General features: G+C 46.5%; 1 protein-coding gene across 2 annotated transcripts in view; it reads right to left on the bottom strand.

The window, feature by feature from the left end:
- Positions 1-1914: 1914 nt before the first annotated feature.
- The window catches only part of lrrc20 (leucine rich repeat containing 20), a 39141-nt gene continuing 14700 nt past the window's right edge, over positions 1915-26355 (bottom strand). For both annotated transcript variants that reach the window (XM_078428314.1, XM_078428315.1), the window contains 3 exons: positions 21567-21716; positions 11725-11892; positions 1915-2911 (listed from right to left, as the gene is read on the bottom strand). In XM_078428314.1, coding sequence (XP_078284440.1) covers positions 2778-2911; positions 11725-11892; positions 21567-21716 — 452 coding nt within the window. In that variant the 3' untranslated portion in view covers positions 1915-2777. The remainder of the gene's footprint in view (positions 2912-11724; positions 11893-21566; positions 21717-26355) is intronic.

Genomic DNA, 26355 nt, shown 5'->3' with positions numbered 1-26355 from the left:
CCACAGATTCACAACTCTGGGTGAAAAAGTTTTTCCTCATCTCAGTTCTAAGATTCACAACTCTCTGGGTGATTTTCCTCATCTCCCTTCTAAATGGCCTACCCCTTATTCTTAAACTGTGGTCCCTGGTACTTAAACTGTCCCCCAACATCGGGAACATGTTTCCAGCCTCTAGCGTGTCCAATCCCTCCGTCTAAATTTCAGTGTATTAAGGAGTAGCTAATTAGAAGCCCAGTCGCTCCATTCTTTCAACATGCGACAGTCCCGCTAGCCTGGGAATTAACCTCGTGAAACTGCACAAGATAGCCCAGCTGTTGGCGGTTGTGCAGTAGAAAGCAGAAAAACAGAAAAATGAGAAAACGCTGCACTCCCTCAATAGCAAGAATGTCCTTCCTCAAATTTGGAGACCAAAACTGCACACAGTACTCCAGGTGTGGTCTCACCAGAGCCCTGTACTGCAGAAGGATTTCTTTGCTCCTATACTCAACTCCTCTTGTTATTAAGGCCAACATGCCATGAGCTTTCTTGACTGCCTGATGTACCAACATGCTTACTTTCAGTGACCGATGAACAAGGACACCCAGATCACATTGTACTTCCCCATTTCCTAACTTGACACCATTCAGATAATAATCTGCATGTCTAATAATGGGATGAGTACTTGGTACTTTTACTTTTAATCCCTTCATCTAAATCATTAATGTATATTGTAAATAGCTGAGGTCCCAGCACCGACCCACTAGTCACTGCCAGCCATTCTGAAAGGGACTCGTTAATCCCTACTCTTTGATTCCTGTCTGCCAACCAATTTTCTATCCATGTCAGTACCCTACCCCCATACCATGTGCTCTAATTTTGCCCACTAATCTCCTATGTGGGACCTTATCAAAGGCTTTCTGAAAGTCCAGGCTCTCCCTTGTCCATTTTCCTAGTTACATCCTCAAAAAATTCCAGATTAGTCAAGCATGTTTTCCCCTTCGTAAATCCATGCTGACTCGGACCGATTCTGTTACTGATGTGCCGCTATTTCATCTTTTATAATTGACTCCATCATCTTCCCTACCACTGATGTCAGACTAACTGGTCTATAATTCCATTTTCTCTCCCTCCTTTCTTAAAAAGTGGGATAACATTAGCTACCCTCCAATCCACAGGAACTGATCCTGAATCTATAGAACATTGGAAAATGATCACCAATGTGTCCACGATTTCTAGATCCACTTCCTTAAGGACCCTGGGTTGCAGAACATCAGGCCCTCGGGATTTATCAGCCTTCAGTCCCATCAGCCTACCCCAACATGATTTCCTGCCCAATGTGAATTTCCTTCAGTTCCTCTGTCATCCTTGGTACTCTGGGCACTAGAACATCTGGGAGATTGTTTGTGTCTTCCTTAGTGAAGACAGATCTAAAGTACCTGTTCAACTTGTCTGCCATTTCCCTGTTCCCCATAATAAATTCACCTGCTTCTGTCTTCAAGGGACCCACATTTGTCTTAACTAATTGTTTCCTCTTCAGGTACCTGGTAGCTCAGGACTGCCCTGTCGTACATGCATTGGGAGCCAATGGATGTCCTCTGTAAGTGAAGTCTGAATGTGTCCAGACCCAAAATGTCATCGGTCTATTCCCTGCACAGATTTTGCCTGATCCGCTGAGTTCTTACTGCACTTTGTTTCTTTGCTCAAGATGTCATCAATAAATGGCAGAAAGAGTGCATTACCTTGCAAACTGCACATCCGAACTGCCAATCATCACGCCCGTCTTATTGGGAGTCCTAGGGTCCCACAGTGATTCCCTCGACTGCCTCCTAACCCGTAGAATTGGAGAATTCAGTCATCCTCACCAGCAGCAAAGCATGCTCTCAATGCTGTAAATTACTGGGATACAATCAGAACTTCACAAGAATCAAACACATCCAGTCCTTTAATTAAAATTGTGAATCTATTAATCCAATCATGCAATTATTTTTAATCAATCATACACTACGTTTAAAAAGCAATCGAACTTACGTGGGATTCATTTCAAGTTTATTTCAAGGGCGACAGGGTGGCGCAATGGTAGAGTTATGAGCTCACAGCGCCAGAGACCCGGGTTGGATCCTGATCAGGGGTGCAGTCTGTGACCTGCATGGGTTTTCTCCGGTTTTCTGTCACACTCCAATGGTGTGCAGGTTTATAGGCTAATTGGCTTGGTAAAAATTGTTTCAAAAACTTGTCCCTAATGTGTGTCGGACATTGTTCGTGTGCGGGGATCGTTGGTCAGCGCGGACTTAGTGAACCGAAAGGCCAGTTTTTGCGTTGTACCTCTGAACTAAACTAAAAGTAAATTAAACTGAATGACATCAGTCATTCTGAAGGGTGATAACTAGATGGTTTACCAGAGAAAAAATAGATCATGTTCTACATTTTACATGGCTACTTCTCAAATGTAAATAATTGTAATCGAAATATATTATAATCTGGTCAGTGATAAATTCAAATTGTTTGCAATACAATTGCCTGTAAAGGGAAAAAGAAAATACACATAAAAAACTCAAGTGTTCAATGCCGTCCTCATTCTAGTTGGCGCTAATTCGAAGCATCCATTTGTTTTCCCTTCAGATTCACTTCACACAGGGTCTTCTCAAATCAGCACCTTCGGCAAAATAACAAATGCAGCCACACATACACCCCAGAAGCTGAGCTGATGCCGTTATCACAGGAAGCAGCAGTTAGTTGTGTGGCACCTGCTAATGTTCACTTCAAGCACGGAAGTCCCGATTCCAATCCACATCAACCATCTATTCAGTCGACACCAGTAGTTCAAACTTTATTTCCATTTGCCCAGCGAACTGGGTCCCTATGTTCAGAGGGTTGGATTTCAGATTCAGCAACTTCAGGGAGGGCATCGAGTTGAGATTCTCAAGCGGCATCTCTGTAAAAACAGAACAAAAAGATCGTGATGGAAGCAGGAAAAAAAAAATCGCTCTTGAATCTGAAGATGGGTCCTGACCCGAATGGTGGGTGGCAAAAAAAGACATAAAGTGCAGGAGTAACACAGCGCGTCAGGCAACATCTCTGGAGAACATGGATTGTGCGTTGGGACCCTTCCTCAGTTTAAAGATAGGTCCCAACCCGAAGCATCTCCTACCCACATCCTCCACAGATGCTGCCTGACCCGCTGAGTTACTCCAGCACTTTGTGTTTTGCAAAAGATCATCTTACTTGAACTCACTGTAAACTTGCACATCATAAATGTGTCTAATTGTTTGGCCATCATTTCTCCCTCACCATTAATGTATTCACTGGTTATTGATTTTGTGGCCGTAGGTGAGATCTTACTGGGATAAATCGAAATTCCTGGGCGTGCACATCACTGAAGAACTTTCCTGGACCCATCACACTGATGCAATTATAAAGACTGCCCATCAACACCTCTACTTCCTGAGAGGTTGTGGAGATTTGGTATGTCAGAGAGGACTCTCTTGAACTTCTACAAGTGTACAGTGAAAAGCATATTGACTGGTTGCATCACGGCCTGGTTCAGCAACTCGAATGCCCAGGAGCGAAGAAGACTGTAAAAGGTGGTGAACACTACCCAGTCCACCATGGGTACTGACATCCGCACCATCAAAGGGATCTACAGGAGTCGCTGCCTCAAAAAGGCAGCCCACATCATCAGAGACCCACACCACCCTGGCCACGCTCTCATTTCATTCCTGTCATCAGGAAGAAGGTACAGGAGCCCAAAAACCGTAACGTCCAGTTTCAGGAACAGTTTCTTCCCCAAAACCATCAGGCTGTTAAAACACCATAACCTCCAAATATGCTCTGAACTACATGGACTTAGGAACCTTGCATTTGTCTTTTTGCACTATTATATTTTGTTTATTTTATGCGTGTGCATGTATGCACGTAGGAATTCCATTATTCTGTTTGGGACATATGACAATAAAACGCTTTTGATTCTTAAAGAGTCAGAGAAAATTGGAAGATACAGCAAGTAAAGATCCCCACCAAATCTACACCAACCATGAACTTATTTTTCCACTAATCCTACCCTAACCCATTTTATTTTCCTCATATTCACATCCATTTCCCTTGATACCATAGCTCCCCTTTGCAATCGGGGAAATTTACAGTGACAATTAACAATACCATCCTCATGCCTCAGTCTGAAGAAGGGTCTCGACCCAAAACGTCACCGATTCCTTTTCTCCAGAGATGCTGCATGACCCGCTGAGTTACTCCAGCTTTTTGGGTCTGTCTTCGGCTTAAACCAGCATCTGCGGTTCTTTCCTACACACTTCATGTCTTTATTATGTCGTAGGAAACTGAAGCACCACAAGAGGAAATCCATGTAGTTAAGGGGAGAATGTGCAAAGTCCACACACACAGCACCTGAGGTCAGTCAAACCCATGCGTTTCCTTTTTACTTGTAGCCTCTGCCCACCAACCTGTAAATCCAACCCTCATCACGAATGTCCACTCATCACTTGTATCACCTCCACCTGTCCCCACCCAAATACCTGAAGAAGGATCTCGACCCGAAATGTCACCCATTCCTTCTCTCCAGGGATGCTGCCTGTCCCGCTAAGTTACTCCAGCTTTTTGTGTCTATGCCCCCCCAAATACAACCAGTCTGAAAAAGATCCCGATCCAAAATATCACCTCCCCATTCCCACTGCAGATGCTGCCTGACCCAATGAGTTACTCCAGTACTTTGTGTTTCACTCAACAATAAGTTACTCCAGTACTTTGTGTTCCAGCAGCTGCAGTTCCGTGTGTCTCCATGCTGTAAGACAGGCAAGTTTGCCTGCATGTGACATTATCTAAAGCTCTTGGGAGGCACAGTGGCACAGCGGTAGAGTTGCTGCCTCACAATGCCAGACTACGGGTACTGTCTGTGTGTGTAGTTTGTAACGTCCTCCCTGTGACCGAGTAGGTTTGCTCCGAGTGCTCTGGTTTCCTCCCACATCCCAAATATGTGCTGGTGTGTATGTTCATTGACCCTCTGTAAATTGCCCCTACTGTGTAGGGAATGGATGATAAAGTGGGATAACTTGCAACTAGTGTGAACAGGTGTGTAGGAAGGAACTGCAGATGCTGGTTTAAACCGCAGAGAGACACCAAGTGTTAAGACTAACTCAGCGGGATATGCAGCATCTCTGGAGAGAAGGAATGGGTGACGTCTCGGGCCGAGACCCTTCTTCAGACTGAGTTCCAGGCTCAGCATCAGGCCCACAGTCTCCACGCTGCAGACTCGGTGGGCTATCAGATAATATGATACATGAATACAAGTCAACTCAAGTCCAATACGTAGAGCAAAGAGGAAGATACAGAATGCAGAGTGTAGTTCTCAGCATTGTAGCGCATCAGTTCCGGAGACAAAGTCCAATGTCGGCAATGCGATAGAGGTGAATTAGACGGTACCCTAGCTTATGGAAGGACCGTTCAGAAGCCTGATAACAGAGGGGTAGAAGCTGTTGCTGAGCTGGCGGTGGCATGCTTTCAAGCTTGTTGATCTTTTGCCCAATGGGAGCAGGGAGGAGGAGGGTGGGACAAGTCTTTGATTATGTTGGTTGCTTTTCCGAGGCAGCGTGAAGCGTAGTTGAGTTTAGTTTAGAGATACAGCGCAGAAACAGGTCCTTCGGCCAACCAAGTCCACACCAACCAGCGATCCCCGCACACTAACACTATCCTACACACACTGGGGACAATTTACAATCATAGCAAGCCAATTAGCCTACAAACCTGCACATCTTTGGAGTGTTGGAGGAAACCGGAGCACCCGGAACACACACAGGTCACAGGGAGAACGTACAAACTCCGCACAGACAGCACCCGTAGAGAGGATCGAACCTGGGACCCTGGCGCTGTGAGGCAGCAACTCTATCACTGCACCACCGTGCCGCCCCCACTCACCAGCCTCTCGTTCCCTTCCCCCACCCACCACCCTCCCTAATCCAATTGGATGAAGTCAATGGTGGGAAGTCTGGTGCATGTGATGGACTGGGCTACATCTACAACTCTCTGCAATCTCTTGGGCAGAGCTGTCCCTAAAGCAAGCTGTGATGCAAGCCGCCAGTGTGCGTTCTGTGGTGCATCTGTAGATGTTTGCAAGTCACTGGACACATGCCGAGTTTCCACAGTCCCCTTAGGAAGTAGAGGCGCTAGTGTGCACAGAGTTTAGTAACATAATCTTCTGCAAACCTCCACCCGGACTGTGCACTGCCCCGGCTTACTCTGTCTTTATATCTCCAGAGCAGAGCCTCTTCAGTTCCACAACATTGAATTTAGATATTCTCCATTCAGAATATTTAGGGTTTTATTCAATTTATATTAATCCACTGTATCTATCTTATCGCATTTACGAACCTCTCTCTTTCCTTCCAATAGGTTGGTGTTTCTTCTATTTTCTCTTTTCAAATCTCGACCACCCTGACATTCAGTTTATTTGCCTTCTCCACTTACATGCTATTTTAAGTCATCATAAAACCCTCACTGCATGACAGCTTTCCCTCCTTCCAGCTCCAGAGATCACCTCACCCTCGTCTCTCCCATTTCATGCAGCTCTGCCACCTCTCCCACCTTTCACGACCCCTTGGTTTATTCATCTCTCCCCATCCGCAGTTACTTTCCCCTGCAACTGTAGAAGATGTAACACCCGTCCCTGTACCTCCTCCCTCACCTCCATCCAGGGACCCCCGCAGCCCTTCCAGGTGAGACAGAGGTTTACGTGCACCTTCTCTAACCTCACCCCTGCATCCAGTGTTCCTGTACATCAGCGAGACCTAGTGTAGACTTGGTGATCGTTTCAACACTTGGTCCACAAAGGCCTATTGGATTTTCTGGTTGCTAACCACCATGAGATCCCAGTTGCCCACATTCCAACTCCCCTTCCCATTCCCACACCGACCACAAGAGCTAAAATAGGCAGGTTGCAAATGTAATCCTACGGTGGTTATGGGAGATTTTAACGTGCAGGTAGACTGGGAAAATCAGGTTGGTACTGGACCCCAGGAAAGGGAGTTTGTGGAGTGCCTTCTTAGAATTCTTAGAATTGGATTCTTAGAACAGCTTGTACTGGAGCCTTCCAGGGAGAAGGCAATTCTGGATTTAGTGTTGTGTAATGAACCTGATCTGATAAGGGAACTTACGGTTAAAGAGCCATTAGGAGGCAGTGATCACAATATGATAAGTTTTACTCTACAAATTGAGAGGGAGAAGGGAAAATCGGAAGTATCAGTATTACAGTATAGCAAAGGGGATTACAGAGGCATGAGGCAGGAGCTGGCCAGATTTGACTGGAAGGAGGCCCTCGCAGGGAAGACGGTGGAACAGCAATGGCAGGTATTCATATGATATCATATCATATCATATCATATCATATATATACAGCGCGGAAACAGGCCTTTTCGGCCCACCAAGTCCGCGCCGTCCAGTGATCCCCGTACATTAACACTATCCTACACACACTAGGGACAATTTTTACATTTACCCAGCCAATTAACCTACATACCTGTACGTCTTTGGAGTGTGGGAGGAAACCGAAGATCTCGGAGAAAACCCACGCAGGTCACGGGGAGAACGTACAAACTCCTTACAGTGCAGCACCCGTAGTCAGGATCGAACCTGAGTCTCCGGCGCTGCATTCGCTGTAAAGCAGCAACTCTACCGCTGCGCTACCGTGCCGCCCTTACTGGGAATAATGCAGAAGTTGCAGGATCAATTTATCCCAAAGAGGAAGAAAGATTCTAAGGGGAGTAAGAGGCACCCATGGCTGACAAGGGAAGTCAAGGACAGCATAAAAATAAAAGAGAAGAAGTATAACATAGCTAAGAAGAGAGGGAAGCCAGAGGATTGGGACTCTTTTAAAGAGCAACAGAAGATAACTAAAAAGGCAATACTGGGAGAAAAGATGAGGTACGAGGGTATTATTAGTCAATAATATAAAGGAGGATAGTAAAAGCTTTTTTAGAGTGAAGAGGAAAAAAATAGTCAAGGCAAATGAAGACAGAAGCAGGGGAATTTATTATGGGGAACAAGGAAATGGCAGACGAGTTGAACCGGTACTTTGGATCTGTCTTCACGAAGGAAGATACAATCTCCCAGATGTTCTAGTGGCCAGAGATCCTAGGGTGACGGAGGAACTGAATGAAATCCACATTAGGCAGGAAATGGTGTTGGGTAGACTGATGGGACTGAAGGCTGATAAATCCGCAGGGCCTGATGGTCTGCACCTCAGGGTACTTAAGGATGTGGCCCCAGAAATCGTGGACGCATTGGTGATCATTTTCCAATGTTCTATAGATTCAGGATCAGTTTCTGTGGATTGGAGGGTAGCTAATGTTATCCCACTTTTTAAGAAAGGAGGGAGAGAGAAAACAGGAAATTATAGACCAATTAGTCTGACATCAGTGGTGTGGAAGATGCTGGAGTCAATTATAAAAGACGAAATTGCAGAGCATTTGGATAGCAGTAACAGGATCGTTCCGAGTCAGCATGGATTTACGAAGGGCAAATCATGCTTGACTAATCTTCTGGAATTTTTTGAGGAAATAACTACGAAAATTGACAGGGGAGAGCCGGTGGATGCAATGTACCTTGACTTTCAGAAAGCTTTCGACAAGGTCCCACATAGGAGATTAGTGGGCAAAATTAGAGCACATGGTATTGAGGGTAGGGTACTGACATGGATAGAAAATTGGTTGGCAGACAGATAGCAAAGAGTGGGGATAAATGGGTCTCTTTCTGAATGGCAGGCAGTGACTAGTGGGGTTCCGCAAGGCTCGGTGCTGGGACCGCAGCTATTTACAATATACATTAATGACTTGGATGAAAGGATTAAAAGTACCATTAGCAAATTTGCAGATGATACAAAGCTGGGTGACAGTGTGAGCTGTGAGGAAGATGCTATGAGGTTGCAGGGTGACTTGGACAGGTTGTGTGAGTGGGCGGGTGCATGGCAGATGCAGTTTAATGTTGTGTGAGGTTATCCACTTTGGTGGTAAGAATAGGAAGGCAGATTATTATCTGAATGGTGCCAAGTTAGGAAAAGGGGACGTACAACGAGACCTGGGTGTCCTAGTGCATCAGTGACTGAAAGGAAGCATGCAGGTACAGCAGGCAGTGAAGAAAGCCAATGGAATGGTGGCCTTCATAACAAGAGGAGTTGAGTATAGGAGCAAAGAGGTCCTTCTGCAATTGTACAGGGCCCTAGTGAGACCGCACCTGGAGTACTGTGTGCAGTTTTGGTCTCCAAATTTGAGGAAGGATATTCTTGCTATTGAGGGCGTGCAGCGTAGGTTTACTAGGTTAATTCCCGGAATGGCGGCACTGTCATATGTTGAAAGACTGGAGCGACTAGGCTTGTATACACTGGAATTTAGAAGGATGAGAGGGGATCTTATCGAAACCTATAAGATTATTAAGGGGTTGGACACGTTAGAGGCAGGAAACATGTTCCCAATGTTGGGGGAGTCCAGAACCAGGGGCCACAGTTTAAGAATAAGGGGTAGGCCATTTAGAACGGAGATGAGAAAAACCTTTTTCAGTCAGAGAGTTGTGAATCTGTGGAATTCTCTGCCTCCGAAGGCAGTGGAGGCCAATTCTCTGAATGCATTCAAGAGAGAGCTAGATAGAGCTCTTAAGGATAGCGGAGTCAGGGGGTATGGGGAGAAGGCAGGAACGGGGTACTGATTGAGAATGATCAGCCATGATCACATTGAATGGTGGTGCTGGCTCGAAGGGCCGAATGGCCTACTCCTGCACCTATTGTCTATTGTCCATCCCAGACGTCCTCCATTGACAGGGTGAAGCCTAACACAATGCCAGGAATAACAGCAACAACTCATACTCCACCTGGGCCGTCTACGACTCCAAGGTATGAACAGTGGATTTCCCAATTTCAGGTAACCCACACTCCCCGTGTTGCTTTCTCTCTCCTTCTGGTTTCCCATCCTCCCCTGTCACCCAGTTTCATTCTCCTCCCTCAACTGGTGCATCTGCCCAACATCCCTCCCTTATCTGGGACCACTTCATCTTCCCTACTTGTCACCTTCTACAGCAGCACCCTCTTGTTTCAACATCACCATCCAGCCTCTGTCTTTCCCTCCCATTCTACTCTCCCAATCAAAAGGCTTCTTCTGCCCCCTTTTTGTTCTGATCTTTGCTCCCATCTGTCTGCCCAACAGCCACCATCTCCCACCTCTACTCCACCCATCCCTTAGCTTGCCCCATCTGCCCATCATCACCTTCCTCACCTGGTTCCACCGATGCCCCAACTTCTCCACTTCCCCTCACCTCTTTATACCAGCTATCTCCCGATGCAGGGTCTCGACCCCAAACGTAGACTCGCCTTTTGCCTCCATAACTGCTGGTTGACTCACTGAGTTCTGCGGAGGCCAAGGTATGGGGTATTTCGAAAGCGGAGATTGTCAGATTCTTGATTAGTACGGGTGTCAGGCATTATGGAGAGAAGGCAGGAGAATGGGGTTGAGGGAAAAGATCAGCTGTGATTGAATGGTGAAGTAGACTTGATGGGCAAAATGGCTTCATTCTGCTCCTATGCCTGATGTACAAATGAGTTCCACCAGCAGCTCAGCACATACAAACAGGGTGGAAAGGTCAAGGACTAGAAAGCATAGCATTTACAGAGAGGAGCAAAGTATAAAGGAAATGTAAAGAGCAAGTTTTTTTGAAACACAGACGGTGGTGGGGAATGGGAATATTTTGGGGAATGGGAATATTTTGGGGAATGGGAATATTTTGGTTGCTTTCAACAAATAGCCCAGTGGCCTCCATGTTGTTCTCCTGCATTTGAACATGTGCATATGAGGAATTTAGACAGGCCTGGGTTCGGCTGTGGGTTCAATGTTCCCTGTAGCCTGGTATCCCTGGAAAGTGCTGGCAGGGGTGGTGGTGGAGGCCAGATACCACCGTGGCATTTGAGAGGCTTTTAGATAGGCACATGGATCTGCAAGGATTGGAGTGAGGAGGATCACGTGCAAACAGTGATCAGTTTAAGTTGACATCACGTTCCGCATGGACAATGTGGGCCGAAGGGCCTCTTCCCGACCTGTACTGTTCTTACGTTCTAAACAGTGGACATTGGGACAGGTCGGAGTCTATGCACCGAGGCTAATACCTCATCTCCTGATGCCTCAAAATCGTTCAACAAAATGCAATTGGGCAACTCGAACAAAACATCCCCAACCCCACCCAAGGGCAGTCAGTGTTTGGCCACTACACCACCTACATGCACTTTAGACTTACAGCGTGGAAACATGCCCATCCGCCCACCACTAGTCTGTGCCACACTAGCAGTATCCTACGCACTACAGACAATTTACAGAACACAATTAACCTACAAACCTGCACATCTTTAGAGCGTGGAAGAAAACCAGAGAAAACCCACACGGTCACGGGGAGAATGTGCAAACTTCGGACAGACAGCACCCGTAGTCAGGATGGAACCCGGGTCTCTGGTGCTGTGAGGCAGCTAATCTACCGCTGCGCCACCGTGCCGCCCTCTCCATGTGACACACCATCAGAAGTGTGCACCACCCTTTCACCGTGGCTGGGTTTCAATGTGACAACATCGGCACAATGCTGTCAAGCCCGCAATGGAGTGGTGGGTGTCCCTTCACCAGAAGGACTGTGTGCGTTGAAGGCAGCAGCTTGCTGTCACCTTCTGAACCACGTCTGAACCATGAATAACTGGACGGAGGAAGCTGAACGGCTCACCAGTGATCTCATTTGCCTCCAGATTGATGATTTCCAGTGCTGCCAGCTCAGTCAGCTGGTGTGGGAAGTCGGACAGCTTGTTTCGTGCCAGGTTTATGCTTTTCAGGTGCTTCAGAGTCTTCACTTCGTCAGGCAGCTGTTTCAGGAGGTTACCCTCCAGGTTTAACTCTGAGGACAGAAACACAGCAGCTTAACAAAGCAGCTTTCCTGAAGAGAGACAGGCAGAAATAAATGCATAGAGAGAAAAAAAAACTACGAAGACACAGAGCAGAAATACTCATTGAGGACCTTGCCCATCTCCTGTGGCTCCACACAGAGGTGACCGCTTTGATTCCTGAGAGGTCACACTCTCTCTCGTTACCCTTTTGCCCCTTATGTATTTATAAAATCTTTTGGGATTGTCCTTAATGCTACCTGCCAGAGCTATGTCCTGGCCCCTTTTTGCGATTCTGATTTCCTTTTTTAGTTTACTCCTTAGTTCCCGGAACTCCTCCAGGGATGCACTTGATCCCAGCTGCCTATACCTGTCCCATGCATTCTTCTTGTTTTTGACTAACGTCTCAATTTCCCTCATCAGCCTTACTTTCATTTGTCTACTACTTTGCCCTTCACTCTAACGGGGACGTACACATCCTGAGCTCTCCTCAGAACACTTATAAAAACATCCCACTTGGCCGATGTTCCTTTCCCATCAAATAACCTGCTCCAGTCAACTTGAGCGAGACCTTCCCTCAGACCCTCGAAGTTACCGCAGTTAAGCATTTTAACACGTGGACCCTCTCCGTCCCTATCCATAACTATCTGAAACCTAACCGAACTGTGGTCACTGGTCCCAAAAGGCTCCTCCACACACACTTCATTAACTTGCCCTTCCCAATTTCCCAATACTAGATCCAGCGTTGCCCTCTCACGTGTGGGGGCCTCCACATACTGCTTAAGAAAACTCTCCTGAACACTTTTGAGGAATTGCACCCCATCTGAACCCTTGACGCTATGATTTCCCCAGTCCATTTTGGGAAAGTTGAATTCCCCGACTACAACAACCTTGATTTGACCTGCAGCTGTCTGCAATCTCCCGGCACATTTGTTCTTCCAATTCCCATTGAATATTTGGGGGTCTGTAGTACACCCCCAACAAGGTGATCATCCCTTTCTTGTTCCTCAGCTCCACCCATATATAGCCTCACTAGACGAACCGTCCGTAATGTCACTTTGGAACACAGCCACGGCATCCTCCTATAAACTTTGCCGAATGGCCTAATTCTGCTCCTATACGTTATAATCTAAAAGCTATGGGCAGCACGGTGGCGCAACGGTAGAGTTGCTGCACTACAGCGCTTACAGCATACCACTGGGGTGTAAGCTGCCCAACAAAATATGAGGTGCTGTTCCTCCAATTTGCGCTGGGCCTCACTCTGACAATGGAGGAGGCCCAGGACAGAAAGGTCAGTGTGGGAATGGGAGGTGGAGTTAAAGTGTTGAGCAACCGGGAAATCGTGTAAGTCTAAGCAGACTGAACAGAGGTGTTCAGCGAAATCTTAGCCGAGCCTGCACTTGGTCTGGCTGATATATAGGAGTTCATACCTGTAACAGCGGATACAGTAGATGAGGTTGGAGGAGGTGCAAGTGAACCTCTCCCTCACCTGTAAGGACTGTCGGGGTCCTTGGACCGACTCTTACACTCAATGGCATTACCAACGATGGCGAGCATACCATATGCCTTGCCAAGCAAGACAGGAGTTTTGTGGTGGAGAGGTGTCTTGTGTGAGCAGTTTTGGGCCCCATATCTGAGGAAGGATGTGCTGGCACTGGAGAGGGTCCGCAGAATGATCCCAGGAATGCCTGCGTTAACATACGATGAGCGTTTGACAACACTAGGTCTGTACATACATAGATACATAGACAATAGGTGCAGGAGTAGGCTATTCGGTTCTTCAAGCCAGCACTGCCATTCAATGTGATCATGGCTGATCATCCACAATCAGTACCCCGTTCCTGCCTTCTCCCCATATCCCTTGATTCTGCTAGCCCCAAGAGCTCTATCTAACTCTCTTTTGAAGTTCTTGATTAGTATGGGTGTCAGGGGTTATGGGGAGAGGGCAGGAGAATGGGGTTGAGATAGACCAGCCATGATTGAATGGCAGAGTAGACTTAGAAACATAGAAAATAGGTGCAGGAGAAGGCATTCAGCCCTTCGAGCCAGCACCGCCATTCATTGTGATCATGGCTGATCGTCCACAATCAATAACCCGTGCCTGCCTTCTCCCCATATCCCTTGATTCCACTAGCCCCTAGAGCTCTATCTAACTCTCTCTTAAATCCATCCAGTGTTTTGGCTTCCACTGCCCTCTGTGGCAGAGAATTCCACAAATTCACAACTCTGGGTGAAAAAGTTCCTTCTCACCTCAGTTTTAAATGGCCTCCCCTTTATTCTAAGGTTGTGGCCCCTGGTTCTGGACTCGCCCAACATTGGGGAAAAATTTCCTGCATCTAGCTTGTCCAGTCCTTTTATAATTTTATATGTTTCTATAAGATCCCCTCTCATCCTTCTAAACTCCAGTGAATACAAGCTTAGTCTTTTCAATCTTTCCTCATATGACAGTCCCGCCATCCCAGGGATCAATCTCGTGAACCTACACTGCACTGCCTCAATTACAAGGATGTCCTTCCTCAAATTAGGAGACCAAAACTGTACACAATACTCCAGATGTGGTCTTACCAGGGCCCTGTACAACTGCAGAAGAACCTCTCGACTCCTATACTGAAATCCTCTCGTTATGAAGGCCAACATGCCATTAGCTTTCTTCACTGCCTGCTGTACCTGCACACCAACTTTCAGTGACTGGTGTACAAGGACATCCAGGTCTCGCTGCACCTCCCCCTTACCTAACCTAACACCATTGAAATAATAATCTGCCTTGTTTTTGCCGCCAAAGTGGATAACCTCACATTTATCTTTATTATTATACTGCATCTGCCACGCATCTGCCCACTCACTCAACCTCTCCAGGTCACCCTGCAACCTCCTAACATCTTCTTCACAGTTCACACTGCCACCCAGCTTTGTGTCATCCGCAAACATGCTAGTGTTGCTTCTAATTCCCTCTTCCAAATCATTAATATATATGGTTAACAGTTGCGACCCCAACATCGAGCCTTGCGGCACTCCACTCGCCACTGCCTGCCATTCTGAAAAGGACCTGTTTAGTCGTACTCTTTGCTTCCTGTCTGCCAACCAATTTTCTATCCATGTCAACACCCTACCCCCAATACCATTTTACTCACCAATCTCCCGTGTGGGACAATAGACAATAGACAATAGACAATAGACAATAGGTGCAGGAGTAGGCCATTCAGCCCTTCGAGCCAGCACCGCCATTCAATGCGATCATGGCTGATCACTATCAATCAGTACCCCGTTCCTGCCTTCTCCCCATACCCCCTCACTCCGCTATCCTTAAGAGCTCTATCCAGCTCTCTCTTGAAAGCATCCAACGAACTGGCCTCCACTGCCTTCTGAGGCAGAGAATTCCACACCTTCACCACCCTCTGACTGAAAAAGTTCTTCCTCATCTCCGTTCTAAATGGCCTACCCCTTATTCTCAAACTGTGGCCCCTTGTTCTGGACTCCCCCAACATTGGGAACATGTTATCTGCCTCTAATGTGTCCAATCCCCTAATTATCTTGTATGTTTCAATAAGATCCCCCCTCATCCTTCTAAATTCCAGTGTATACAAGCCCAATCGCTCCAGCCTTTCAACATACGACAGTCCCGCCATTCCGGGAATTAATCTAGTGAACCTACGCTGCACGCCCTCCATAGCAAGAATATCCTTCCTCAAATTTGGAGACCAAAACTGCACACAGTACTCCAGGTGCGGTCTCACCAGGGCCCGGTACAACTGTAGAAGGACCTCTTTGCTCCTATACTCAACTCCTCTTGTTACGAAGGCCAACATTCCATTGGCTTTCTTCACTGCCTGCTGAACCTGCATGCTTCCTTTCATTGACTGATGCACTAGGACACCCAGATCTCGTTGAACTCCCCCTCCTCCTAACTTGACACCATTCAGATAATAATCTGCCTTTCTATTCTTACTTCCAAAGTGAATAACCTCACACTTATCTACATTAAACTGCATCTGCCATGTATCCGCCCACTCACACAACCTGTCCAGGTCACCCTGCAGCCTTATTGCATCTTCCTCACAATTCACACTACCCCCCAACTTAGTATCATCTGCAAATTTGCTAATGGTACTTTTAATCCCTTCGTCTAAGTCATTAATGTATATCGTAAATAGCTGGGGTCCCAGCACCGAACCTTGCGGTACCCCACTGGTCACTGCCTGCCATTCCGAAAGGGACCCATTTATCCCCACTCTTTGCTTTCTGTCTGTTAACCAATTTTCTATCCATGTCAGTACCCTACCCCCAATACCATGTGCCCTAATTTTGCCCACTAATCTCCTATGTGGGACCTTGTCGAAGGCTTTCTGAAAGTCGAGGTACACCACATCCACTGACTCTCCCTTGTCAATTTTCCTAGTTACATCCTCAAAAAATTCCAGTAGATTTGTCAAGCATGATTTCCCCTTCGTAAATCCATGCTGACTCGGAACGATCCCGTTACTGCTAGCCAAATGCTCAGCAATTTCGTCTTTTATAATTGACTCCAGCATTTTCCCCACCACTGATGTCAGACTAACTGGTCTATAATTACCCGTTTTCTCTCTCCCTCCTTTCTTAAAAAGTGGGATAACATTTGCTATTCTCCAATCCACAGGAACTGATCCTGAATCTATAGAACATTGAAAAATGATCTCCAATGCTTCCACTATTTCTAGAGCCACCTCCTTAAGTACTCTGGGATGCAGACCATCAGGCCCTGGGGATTTATCAGCCTTCAGTCCCATCAGTCTACCCAAAACCATTTCCTGCCTAATGTGGATTTCCTTCAGTTCCTCCATCACCCTAGGTTCTCCAGCCCCTAGAACATTTGGGAGATTGTGTGTATCTTCCTCAGTGAAGACAGATCCAAAGTAACGGTTTAACTCGTCTGCCATTTCTTTGTTCCCCATAATAAATTCCCCTGCTTCTGTCTTCAAGGGACCCACATTTGCCTTGACTATTTTTTTCCTCTTCACGTACCTAAAAAAACTTTTGCTATCCTCCTTTATATTATTGGCTAGTTTACCCTCGTACCTCATCTTTTCTCCTCGTATTGCCTTTTTAGTTAACTTTTGTTGCTCTTTAAAAGAGTCCCAATCCTCTGTCTTCCCACTCTTCTTTGCTATGTTATACTTCCTCTCCTTAATTTTTATGCTGTCCCTGACTTCCCTTGTCAGCCACAGGTGTCTCTTACTCCCCTTAGAGTCTTTCCACCTCTTTGGAATAAATTGATCCTGCAACCTCTGCATTATTCCCAGGAATACCTGCCATTGCTGTTCTACCGTCTTCCCTGCTAGGGCCTCCTTCCAATCAATTTTGGCCAGCTCCCGCCTCATGCCTCTGTAATCCCCTTTGCTATACTGTAATACCGACACTTCCGATTTTCCCTTCAGCCTTTCCATTTGCAGAGTAAAACTTATCATGTTGTGATCACTGCCTCCTAATGGCTCTTTTACCTCTAGTCCCCTTATCAGATCAGGATCATTACACAACACTAAATCCAGAATTGCCTTCTCCCTGGTAGGCTCCAGTACAAGCTGTTCTAAGAATCCATCTCGAAGGCACTCTACAAACTCTCTTTCCTGGGGTCCATTTCCAACCTGATTTTCCCAGTCTACCTGCATGTTGAACCTTATCAAAGGCTTTCTGAAAGTATAGATACACTACATCCACTGGCCCCCCTTCATCCATTTTATTTGTCACATCCTCAAAAAATTCCAGAAGATTAGTCAAGCATGATTTCCCTTTCATAAATCCGTGCTGACTTGGACCTATCCTTTTACTGCTATCCAAATGCACCAGTATTACCTCTTAATAATTGACTCCAGCATCTTCCCCACCACCGATGTCAGGCTAACTGGTCTGTAATTCACCGTTTTCTCTTCGCTCCTTTCTTGAAAAGTGGGATAACATTAGCTATCCTCCAATCCACAGGAACTGATCCTGAATCTATTGAACATTGGAAAATGATCACTTGATAGGCCGAATGGCCTAATTCTGTTCCTATAACTTACGAACGTGAGATAGAGTGGTAAAGAAGGCATACAGTATGCTTGCGTTCATTGGTCAGGCCAATGAGTGTAAGAGTCAGGAAGCCATGTTGCAGTTTTGCCGGACTTTGGCTTGGCCATGTTTGTAGGATTGTGTGTAGTTCTGGTCGCCCCATTACAGGAACCATGTGGAGGCTTTGGAGAGGGTGCAGAAAATGTTTACCAGAATGCTGCCTGGATTAGAGGGGACCAGCTACAGGAAGAGGTTGGAAATCCATGGAAAGACTTGGATTGCTTTCTTTGGAATGTTGGACGTTGGGACGAGACCTGATAGAACTTTATAAAATTTGAACAGGTAGACGGTCAGTCTTTTCTTAGGGTGGAAATATCAAAAGCTGGAGGGCACAGCTATGAGGTGAGATGGTCATATTTTAAAGGAGATGTGCAAGGGGCAAGCTTTTAAAAAAATAAGAAGGGGTGGGTGCTTGGAACTCACTGCCAGGGGTGGTGGTGAAGGCAGATAGGATAGTGGCATTTAAGCAACTTTTAGATAGGGATCAGAGAACGGAGGGACATGGATCGTGTGCAGGCAAAGGAGATTAGTTCAACTTCACATCCTGTTCAGCACATTGTGGGCCGGAGGGCCATTTCCTGTGCTGCACTGTTCCATGCAAAACCTTACTGGCTTAAACGATACTGAACAATTGCAGGTGTAACCAAGCACTTAGCAACAGCAGCACAGAATGGGGGTAATGGATTATAGTCTAACAAGGCATTCTTTGTATGACTTTACAGTGACACGCCCTCTATTGATGCAGTGGCCATTGACATGGAAGGGACAACATATGCACTCATAGAGTCATGAAGTGATACAGCGTGTAAACAGGCCTTTCGGTCCAACTTGCCCACGCCGACCAACATGCCTCATCTACACTAGTCCCACCCGCCCACGCCGACCAACATGCCCCATCTACACTAGTCCCACCCGCCTGCTTTTGGTCCATATCCAAGTCTGCAGTCTCTTTTTTGCTCTGGTTTATTTTCACCCACATGTTTAGACCGTAATGGTGTATCCTTATTGTTTTGATGTGTTTATGCTTTATTCTTAATTGTTAACTGTATGTTTGTGTTGTCATTTGTGAGCAGAGCACCAAGGCACATTCCTTGTATATGCATACTTGGCCAATAGACGTATTCATTCATTCATTCATTCATTCATATCCCTCCAAACGTGTCCTATCCATATACCTGTCTAATTGTTTCTTAAACATGGCAATAGTCCTGCCTCAACTAGACTTGGCGGCACGGTGGTGCAGCGGTAGTTGGTGCCTCACGGCGCCAGAGACCCGGGTACGATCCTGACTACGGGTGCAGTCTGTACGGAGTTTGTACGTTCTACCCATGACCCCATGGGTTTCCTCCGGGTGCTCCGGTTTCCTCCCACACTCCAAAGACGTGCAGGTTTGTAGGTTAATTGCGTTCCGTAAAAATTGTAAAGTGTCCCAAGTGTGTAGGATAGCGTTAATGTACACAATGATCACTGGTCAACATGGATTCAGTGGGTCGAAGGGCCTCTTTCCACACTGTATCTCTAAACTACCGCCTCTGGCAGCTTGTTCCATTCACCCATCACCCTTCATGTAAAAAGCTTACCCCTCAGACTACGTTTAAATCTTTCCCCCCCTCACCTTAAACCCATGTCCTCTGGTTCTTGATTACCCGAATCTGGGCAAGAGACTGTGCATCTAACCGATCTATTCCTCTCATGATCTTATGTACCTCTAAAAGATCACCCCTGATCCTCCAGCACTCCAAGGAATAGAGTCCTAGACTGCTCAACCTCTCCCTACAGCTCAGGCCCTCGAGTCCTGCCACCATCCTCGTAAATCTTCTCTGTACCCTTTCCAACTTGACATCTTTCCTGGAAGGCGCCCAGAACTGAACACAATACTGTCAACGCGGCCTCATCAACGTCTTATACAACTGCAACATGACCTTGAAACTTTTATACTCAATACTCAATACTCTCGTGGAGGATCTCGTTACTACCCATCAGTATGGTAACCTGGAGACACCTTACCCTGCAGATAAACACAAAATGCTGGAGTAACTCAGCGGGACAGGCCGCATCTCTGGAGAGAAGGAACGGGTGACGTTTCGGGTCGAGACCCTTTTTCATACTGAAAGTCAGGAGACACAGAGATACAGAGGGTAAGGTGTGAAAATGACAAATCAAGGCAGACGATGATCAAGGAAATGTAGAATGGTATATTGTTGGCCAAGGGAAAGGTGACGAGGCATACAATCAGCAAAATTAATCAGGAAGACAGAAACTAGTCGGCGAACATGGGTGGGGGAGGAACAGAGAAAGAGGGTTACTTGAAGTTAGAGAAATCAAACATCATACCACTCGGTTGTAAGCTGCCCAAGCGAAATATGAGGTGCTGTTCCTCCAATTTGCGCTGGGCCTCACTCTGACAATGGAGGAGGCCCAGGACAGAAAGGTCAGTGTGGGAATGGGAGGGGGAGTTGAGTAACCGGGAAATCGTGCAAGTCTAAGCGGACTGAACAGAGGTGTTCAGCGAAATGATAGCCGAGCCTGCACTTGGTTTTGTTTTTTTGTCTATTGTCATCGTTTAATGTGCGTTTTGTTCTATTTTTAACTCTGTGTATGTGGGGGGGGTGGTGGGGGGGTGGGGGAAACCTTTTTTCTAATCTCTTCCTCAACGGAGATGCGACCTTTACCGTGTCGTATCTCCGTTCGCGCTACGGCCTAACATCGTGGAGTCGGCGGCCTCCAACTGGGATCGACCTTGAAGACTCCGGTCGCAGGGCCTGGACTTACCATCTCGGAGGCTTCGGCGGTGGGCCCTGCAGACCGCAACATCGGGAGTTCGCAGGTCCCTGGCTGGCGACCGGTTTTTGGGAGCTCCAGCCGTAGCAGCTTCGACCGCCCCGAAGCGCGAGGTACGATCGACCCGCCCGCAGGCCCTTCATCGCCCTGCGTGGCCTGGCCGCAGCACTTTCCTTCGCCCGGTGGGGGCTCAGGACTTTCATCGGCCTGCTCGGCTCGGCCCTGGGACTTTCCATCGCCCAGTGGGGGCTCAGGACTTTCATCGGCCTGCTCGGCTCGGCCCTGGGACTTTCCATCGCCCGGTGGGGGCTTCAAAAAGTTGGGAGCCTCGATCACCTCGTGGCGCCACGGGAGAAGAATGAGGAGGAGATAAGACTTTGCCTTCCATCACAGTGAGGATGTGCCTAGAGCAATCACTGTGATGGCTGTTTGTGTAAAAAATTGTATCTGTGTGTCCTGTGCTTTTTGTTGTCTACTGCCGGACCCTGACGTGAGAGGACGCTGGCGTTGTTTATTCGCCGCTTTTCCGTTAGGATAGTTTGTCTGTTTGTTTTTATGTTGATTGTTTTTGTAAAGCGCTTTGAGCACCTGATAAGGCGCTATATAAAATAAATGCTTATTATTATTATTATTATTATTATACAGTTCATACCTGTAACAGCGGATACAGTAGATGAGGTTGGAGGAAGTGCAAGTGAACCTCTGCCTCACCTGTAAGGACTGTTGGGGTCCTTGGACTGACTGGAGGGAGGAGGTAGGGGGACATGTGTTGCATCTCCTGCAGTTCCAGGGGAGGGGCTGGTTTGGGTGACTCCCCCCTCCTTACCCTGCAACTGGCTGAAGTTGGTCATGAAGTCCGCGGCGATGAATTTGAGTTCATTGTTCTGCAGGGAAACGAAGCGAATGTTTCCCACCACATCCTTCATCATTTTGAAGAGTGCCACCGGGAAAGAGGTGAGTTTGCAGTTCGACAGGTCTGGGGAAACAAAGATGACAAGTGTACCAAGTCAGGAGAACGAGGAATCGGGGACATTTATAGTGCAAGACCAACACCATTTATAGTGCCCTTGCTCTGATTGGTGCCATTTACCCCATTGCACTACCCATGGCATCTTCAATTTCCACTCTTTTCCAAAAATAAATCTATTTTTGTTTAGGAAGCTGTTTCCGCTTCTGCCTCTCCAGCTGTTTTTAGTTAGCTTCTAAATACTTCTGAATTTATTCTTCTGATCCAGATCTCATTGATAATCTCTGTAATCACTGATCCATTCAGATTATCCCCATTTACCCTGACCAAAACCACAACTCCTTTAGTGCGTTGTGTAATTGTTACCTAATTTATCTCCCATTCATTTACAGATTCAAACCACTCCCTCTCATTGGCATTGACAACCTCTGGGTCTTCAATGCTGGACAAGACAATGGTAAGATAGTCGAGGAAGGAAAAAAAACTGCAGATGCTGGTTAAAATCGAAGGTAGACACACAATTCTGGAGTCACTCAGCGGGTCATGCAGCATCTCGGGAGAGAAGGAATGGGTGACGTTTTGAGTCGAGACCCTTCTTCAGACTGGAGTCTGAAGTGTGAGGAAGGGTCTCGACCCAAAACTTCACCCATTCCTTCTCTCCAGAGATGCTGCCTGTCCCGTTGAGTTACTCCAGCTTTTTGTGATCATCTACGGTTTAAACCAGCATCTGAAGTTCCTTCTTACACAAGGGTACAAAGAAGATTTACGAGGATGTTGCCAGGACTCGAGGGTCTGAGCTACAGGGAGAGGTTGAGGTAGAATACGGGGAACGCTGGTCGGTGTAGACTCGGTTGGCCGAAAGGTCTGTATCCGCGCTGTATCTCTAAGGTCTAAAGCTCCTTCCTCAACACCACACAGAAACTCATCACCAATCTCCTGGCCCTGAGAATCAGCACCCTGTTCTACACTGGATCCTCGACTTCCTGACCCAGGGACCACAATCAGTGAGGAGGCGACACTATAATTGTCAGCACTAGAACCCTGCAAGGATGTGTTCCCAGTCCTCTACCACACTCCCTGTACGATGAAAATGGTGTCTGGCGTAAGATCGACGTGGTGGGCTGACAGGCCCGTTTCTCTGCTGTAGAACTCTAGCAAATGACCGTGTGTGATACATACCCACTGGACACAATTATCACTTCATTGACTGTGAGGAGCTGGGGCTTTCCACCCCCTCGATGAGCAGCCCAACAGCAAATGGGTGTAAACCCCCCCCAGCACAGCTCCCATTGCAGGAAACCTGCCGTGAGATAGTAATCCACAAACACACACTCAGAGACACAAATTAATATTTAAACGTCTGCAGTTGGGACGTTGGCCGGTGTAGGAAAGTTGGGCCAATGGGCCTGTTTCCATGCGGTAAGATTCCATGACTTTATGATGTGCATATGTATCTCTAAAGTCTAAAGCTCCTTCTTCAACACTACAAAGAAACTCATCGCCAATCTCCTGGCCCCAAGAGTCAGCACCCTGTTCTACACTGGATCCTCGACTTCCTGACCCAGGGACCACAATCAGTGAGGAGAGGCGACAAAATGTCCTCCACTATAATTGTCAGCACTAGTACCCTGCAAGGATGTGTTCTCAGTCCCCTACCATCACAACCAGGAGGCCACATTCTGCTCTAACTGTATAAATTTGCTGACGATACCGCTGTTGTGAGCAGGTCTCAAAAACAATGATGAGACGGAGTGCAGGAGGGAGAGAGAGAGTTCAGTTCCAAGGTTTCGAGACAACAAACTCTCCCTCAATGTCAGCAAGACAAAGGAGTTAGTTATTGACCTTTAGTTTAATTGAGAGATACAGGACCTTCAGCCTACCGAGTCTACGCCAACCAGCGATCGCCATACACTAGCACGATTCTACCCATTAGGGACATTTTACAATTTATACCGAAGCCAATTAACCAACAAACCTGTGCATCGTTGGTGTGTGGGACGAAACCGGAGCACCTGGGGAAAACCCACGCGGTCACAGGGAGAACGTGTAGACAGCACCGGTAGTCAGGAAGGAACCCGGGTCACTGGCGCTGTGAGGCAGCAAGCGTGGTGAAGTATACACCCCAGTCAGCAGCAATGGTGGCGCAATGAAACTGGTTGAGTTGGCTCACAACAGCTGGGAGAAAATTGTACCTCCAGATTCAGGGACAGTTTCTTCCCCACTGTTAGCAGGCAACTGAACCACCCTATCACCAACTAGAGTGCGACCCTGACCTCCCATCCACGTCATTGGAGACCTTCAAACTGACTTTATCTTGCACTACATACCCTTTACTAAATACTAAATCTTGCACTTATACCCTTTATCCTGTATCTGTAAACTGTGGACGGCTTGATTGCAATCATGTATAGTATTTCCGCTGAAGACACAAAATGCTTCAGTAACTCAGCGGATCAGGCAGCATCTCTGGAGAAAAGGAATAAGTGACGTTTCAGGATGAGACCCTTTCTTCGCCGACTGGATAACATGCAACAGAAATGTTTTTCACTGTACTTCGGTGATGATATGATAAGCTTCAAGTTTCGAGTAAGCTTTTCAAGTTTCGAGGGTAAATATCACCAACAATCTATCTTGTGCCAACCACATTGAAGCTACTGCCAAAACAACACACGCACGCCTCTACTGCCTCAGATCACTAAGGAAGTTCGGAATATCTCCAATGACTCACCAACTTCTACACGGGCTTCAGGGAAAGCATCCTATTGGGATGCATCACAGCTGGGTTTGGGAATTGCTCTGTCCAAGACCGGAAGAGATTGCAATGAGTTGTGGACGTAGCCCAATCTGTCTCACAGACAAATCACCCCACCATTGACACCATCTACACTTCACGCTGCCTTGGGAAAGCAGCCAATATAATCAAGCACCTTCTTCACCTCCATCGTTCCCTCTTCTCCCCTCTCCCGCACGGCAGGAGATGCAAAAGCTCAACAGCACGTTCCCCAGATTCAGCAACAACTTCTTCCCCGCTGTTATCGGACAACTCAATGGTCCTCCCACAAGCTAGGGTGCATCCCGATCTTCCAATCTACCCCATTGTGGACAATGGGTGCCGCGGCAGTAGAGTTGCTGTCTTGCAGCACTAGAGGCCCACGTTTGATCCTCACTACAGGTGCTATCTGCGTGGAGTTTGTATATTCTCCCCGTGACCGTGTGAGTTTTTTCCGGTTGCTCTGGATTCCTCCCACATCACAAAGACGTACAGGTTTGAAGGATAGTCGACGGGCGCTATAAAAGACCTTGAAGACCTAGCCGAAACAAGCGCTCACACTACAGCAAAACTCGTTACAGAAACTCAACGTCTAACTGATATGCTGGTCAAAATAAACGAGAAATGTATTGAACTGGAAGGTCGCCAGAGAAGACAGAACTTAAGAATTGCAGGTATCCCAGAAGGGGAAGAGAAAGATCAAGATATCCGAGAATTTACTGCAAATTTACTGCAAAAAGTTTTATCTCTGGACCAAAAGCCTCAACTAGCCCGAGCACATAGAGTGATGAGACGCCAGACAAGAGTAGGCGCACCCCCAAGACAAATGATAATAAAAGTACAAAACGACTATGTTGTGGAGGAGATAATGCAAAAAGCATCAAGAAACAGAAAGCTTGATTTTAAGGGTAACAGGATCAGCATTTATCGAGATTATCCAGCAGAGGTTGCAAGGAAACGAAAAGCATTCAACGAGACCAAAAGTATTCTGAGGGGAGTGGAGGATTTGAAATATGGTGTGAGTTATCCAGCTACCTTAAGAGTTACTTATGGCAAGAAGGAATACTTTTTCTCCGACCCTGAGAAAGCACTGGACTTTGCCAAGAAGATTATGCCATGAGAGGATGCCTGATCCCTCATTATGAATAAATGACTTTGCAGGACTGCATGGAATTGAATTGATGACTAAAGAAGCTGAGAAAGAAGTGGATCGGAAATTTTGCCATGGATACTAATAACTGCGCTACTAATGAATACTAAAATTATACCGCGGTATTTTTAACAATTAGAATCAATAATTATTACTAATGACTAATACTTGCTTATAAAGTTACTTATAATGGAATGATTTTATCATTTGTATCATAATTTTTCCAATTATTGGAACTTGATATACCCCCGGTAAAATATTGCTATGGAACACAAGTTCCAAGAAATATAGGGGCTGGATAAGTTCGAAACATCAACTACGGAAGTCGGTAGATGGGTAGCCATGCTAGTATGGCTAGCACTAACTGCACTAACATTAGATGTAGTTTTTTCCTTCTTTGTGCACAATACTAATTTTCTAATCTATTCTCTTTTTTTTTCTATTACAAACTATCATTATTATTTTCAGTTTGAACGGAGTTACAAATTGGAGCAAAGGAGATATATACGTGAGAGGCATTTAAGAGTCTTAAAATTCGTCTATTCAGAGTTCGGGTGCGGGGTCGGGTCTGTCGAACTGAACCATTGGCTCTATTACAGACCCCCATAGACAAAAAATGCAAGATTTAAAAATGAATATGGGGAATGAAGGAATAACGTTTTGCAGTTGGAACGTTAAAGGTATTAATGAGCCAATTAAGAGAGGTAAAGTATTAGCACATTTAAAAG

The sequence above is a fragment of the Rhinoraja longicauda genome, chromosome 35, assembly GCF_053455715.1.
Source record: "Rhinoraja longicauda isolate Sanriku21f chromosome 35, sRhiLon1.1, whole genome shotgun sequence".
NCBI classification, from domain to species: Eukaryota; Metazoa; Chordata; class Chondrichthyes; order Rajiformes; family Arhynchobatidae; genus Rhinoraja; species Rhinoraja longicauda.
This window is presented reverse-complemented; position numbering and strand designations above follow the sequence as displayed.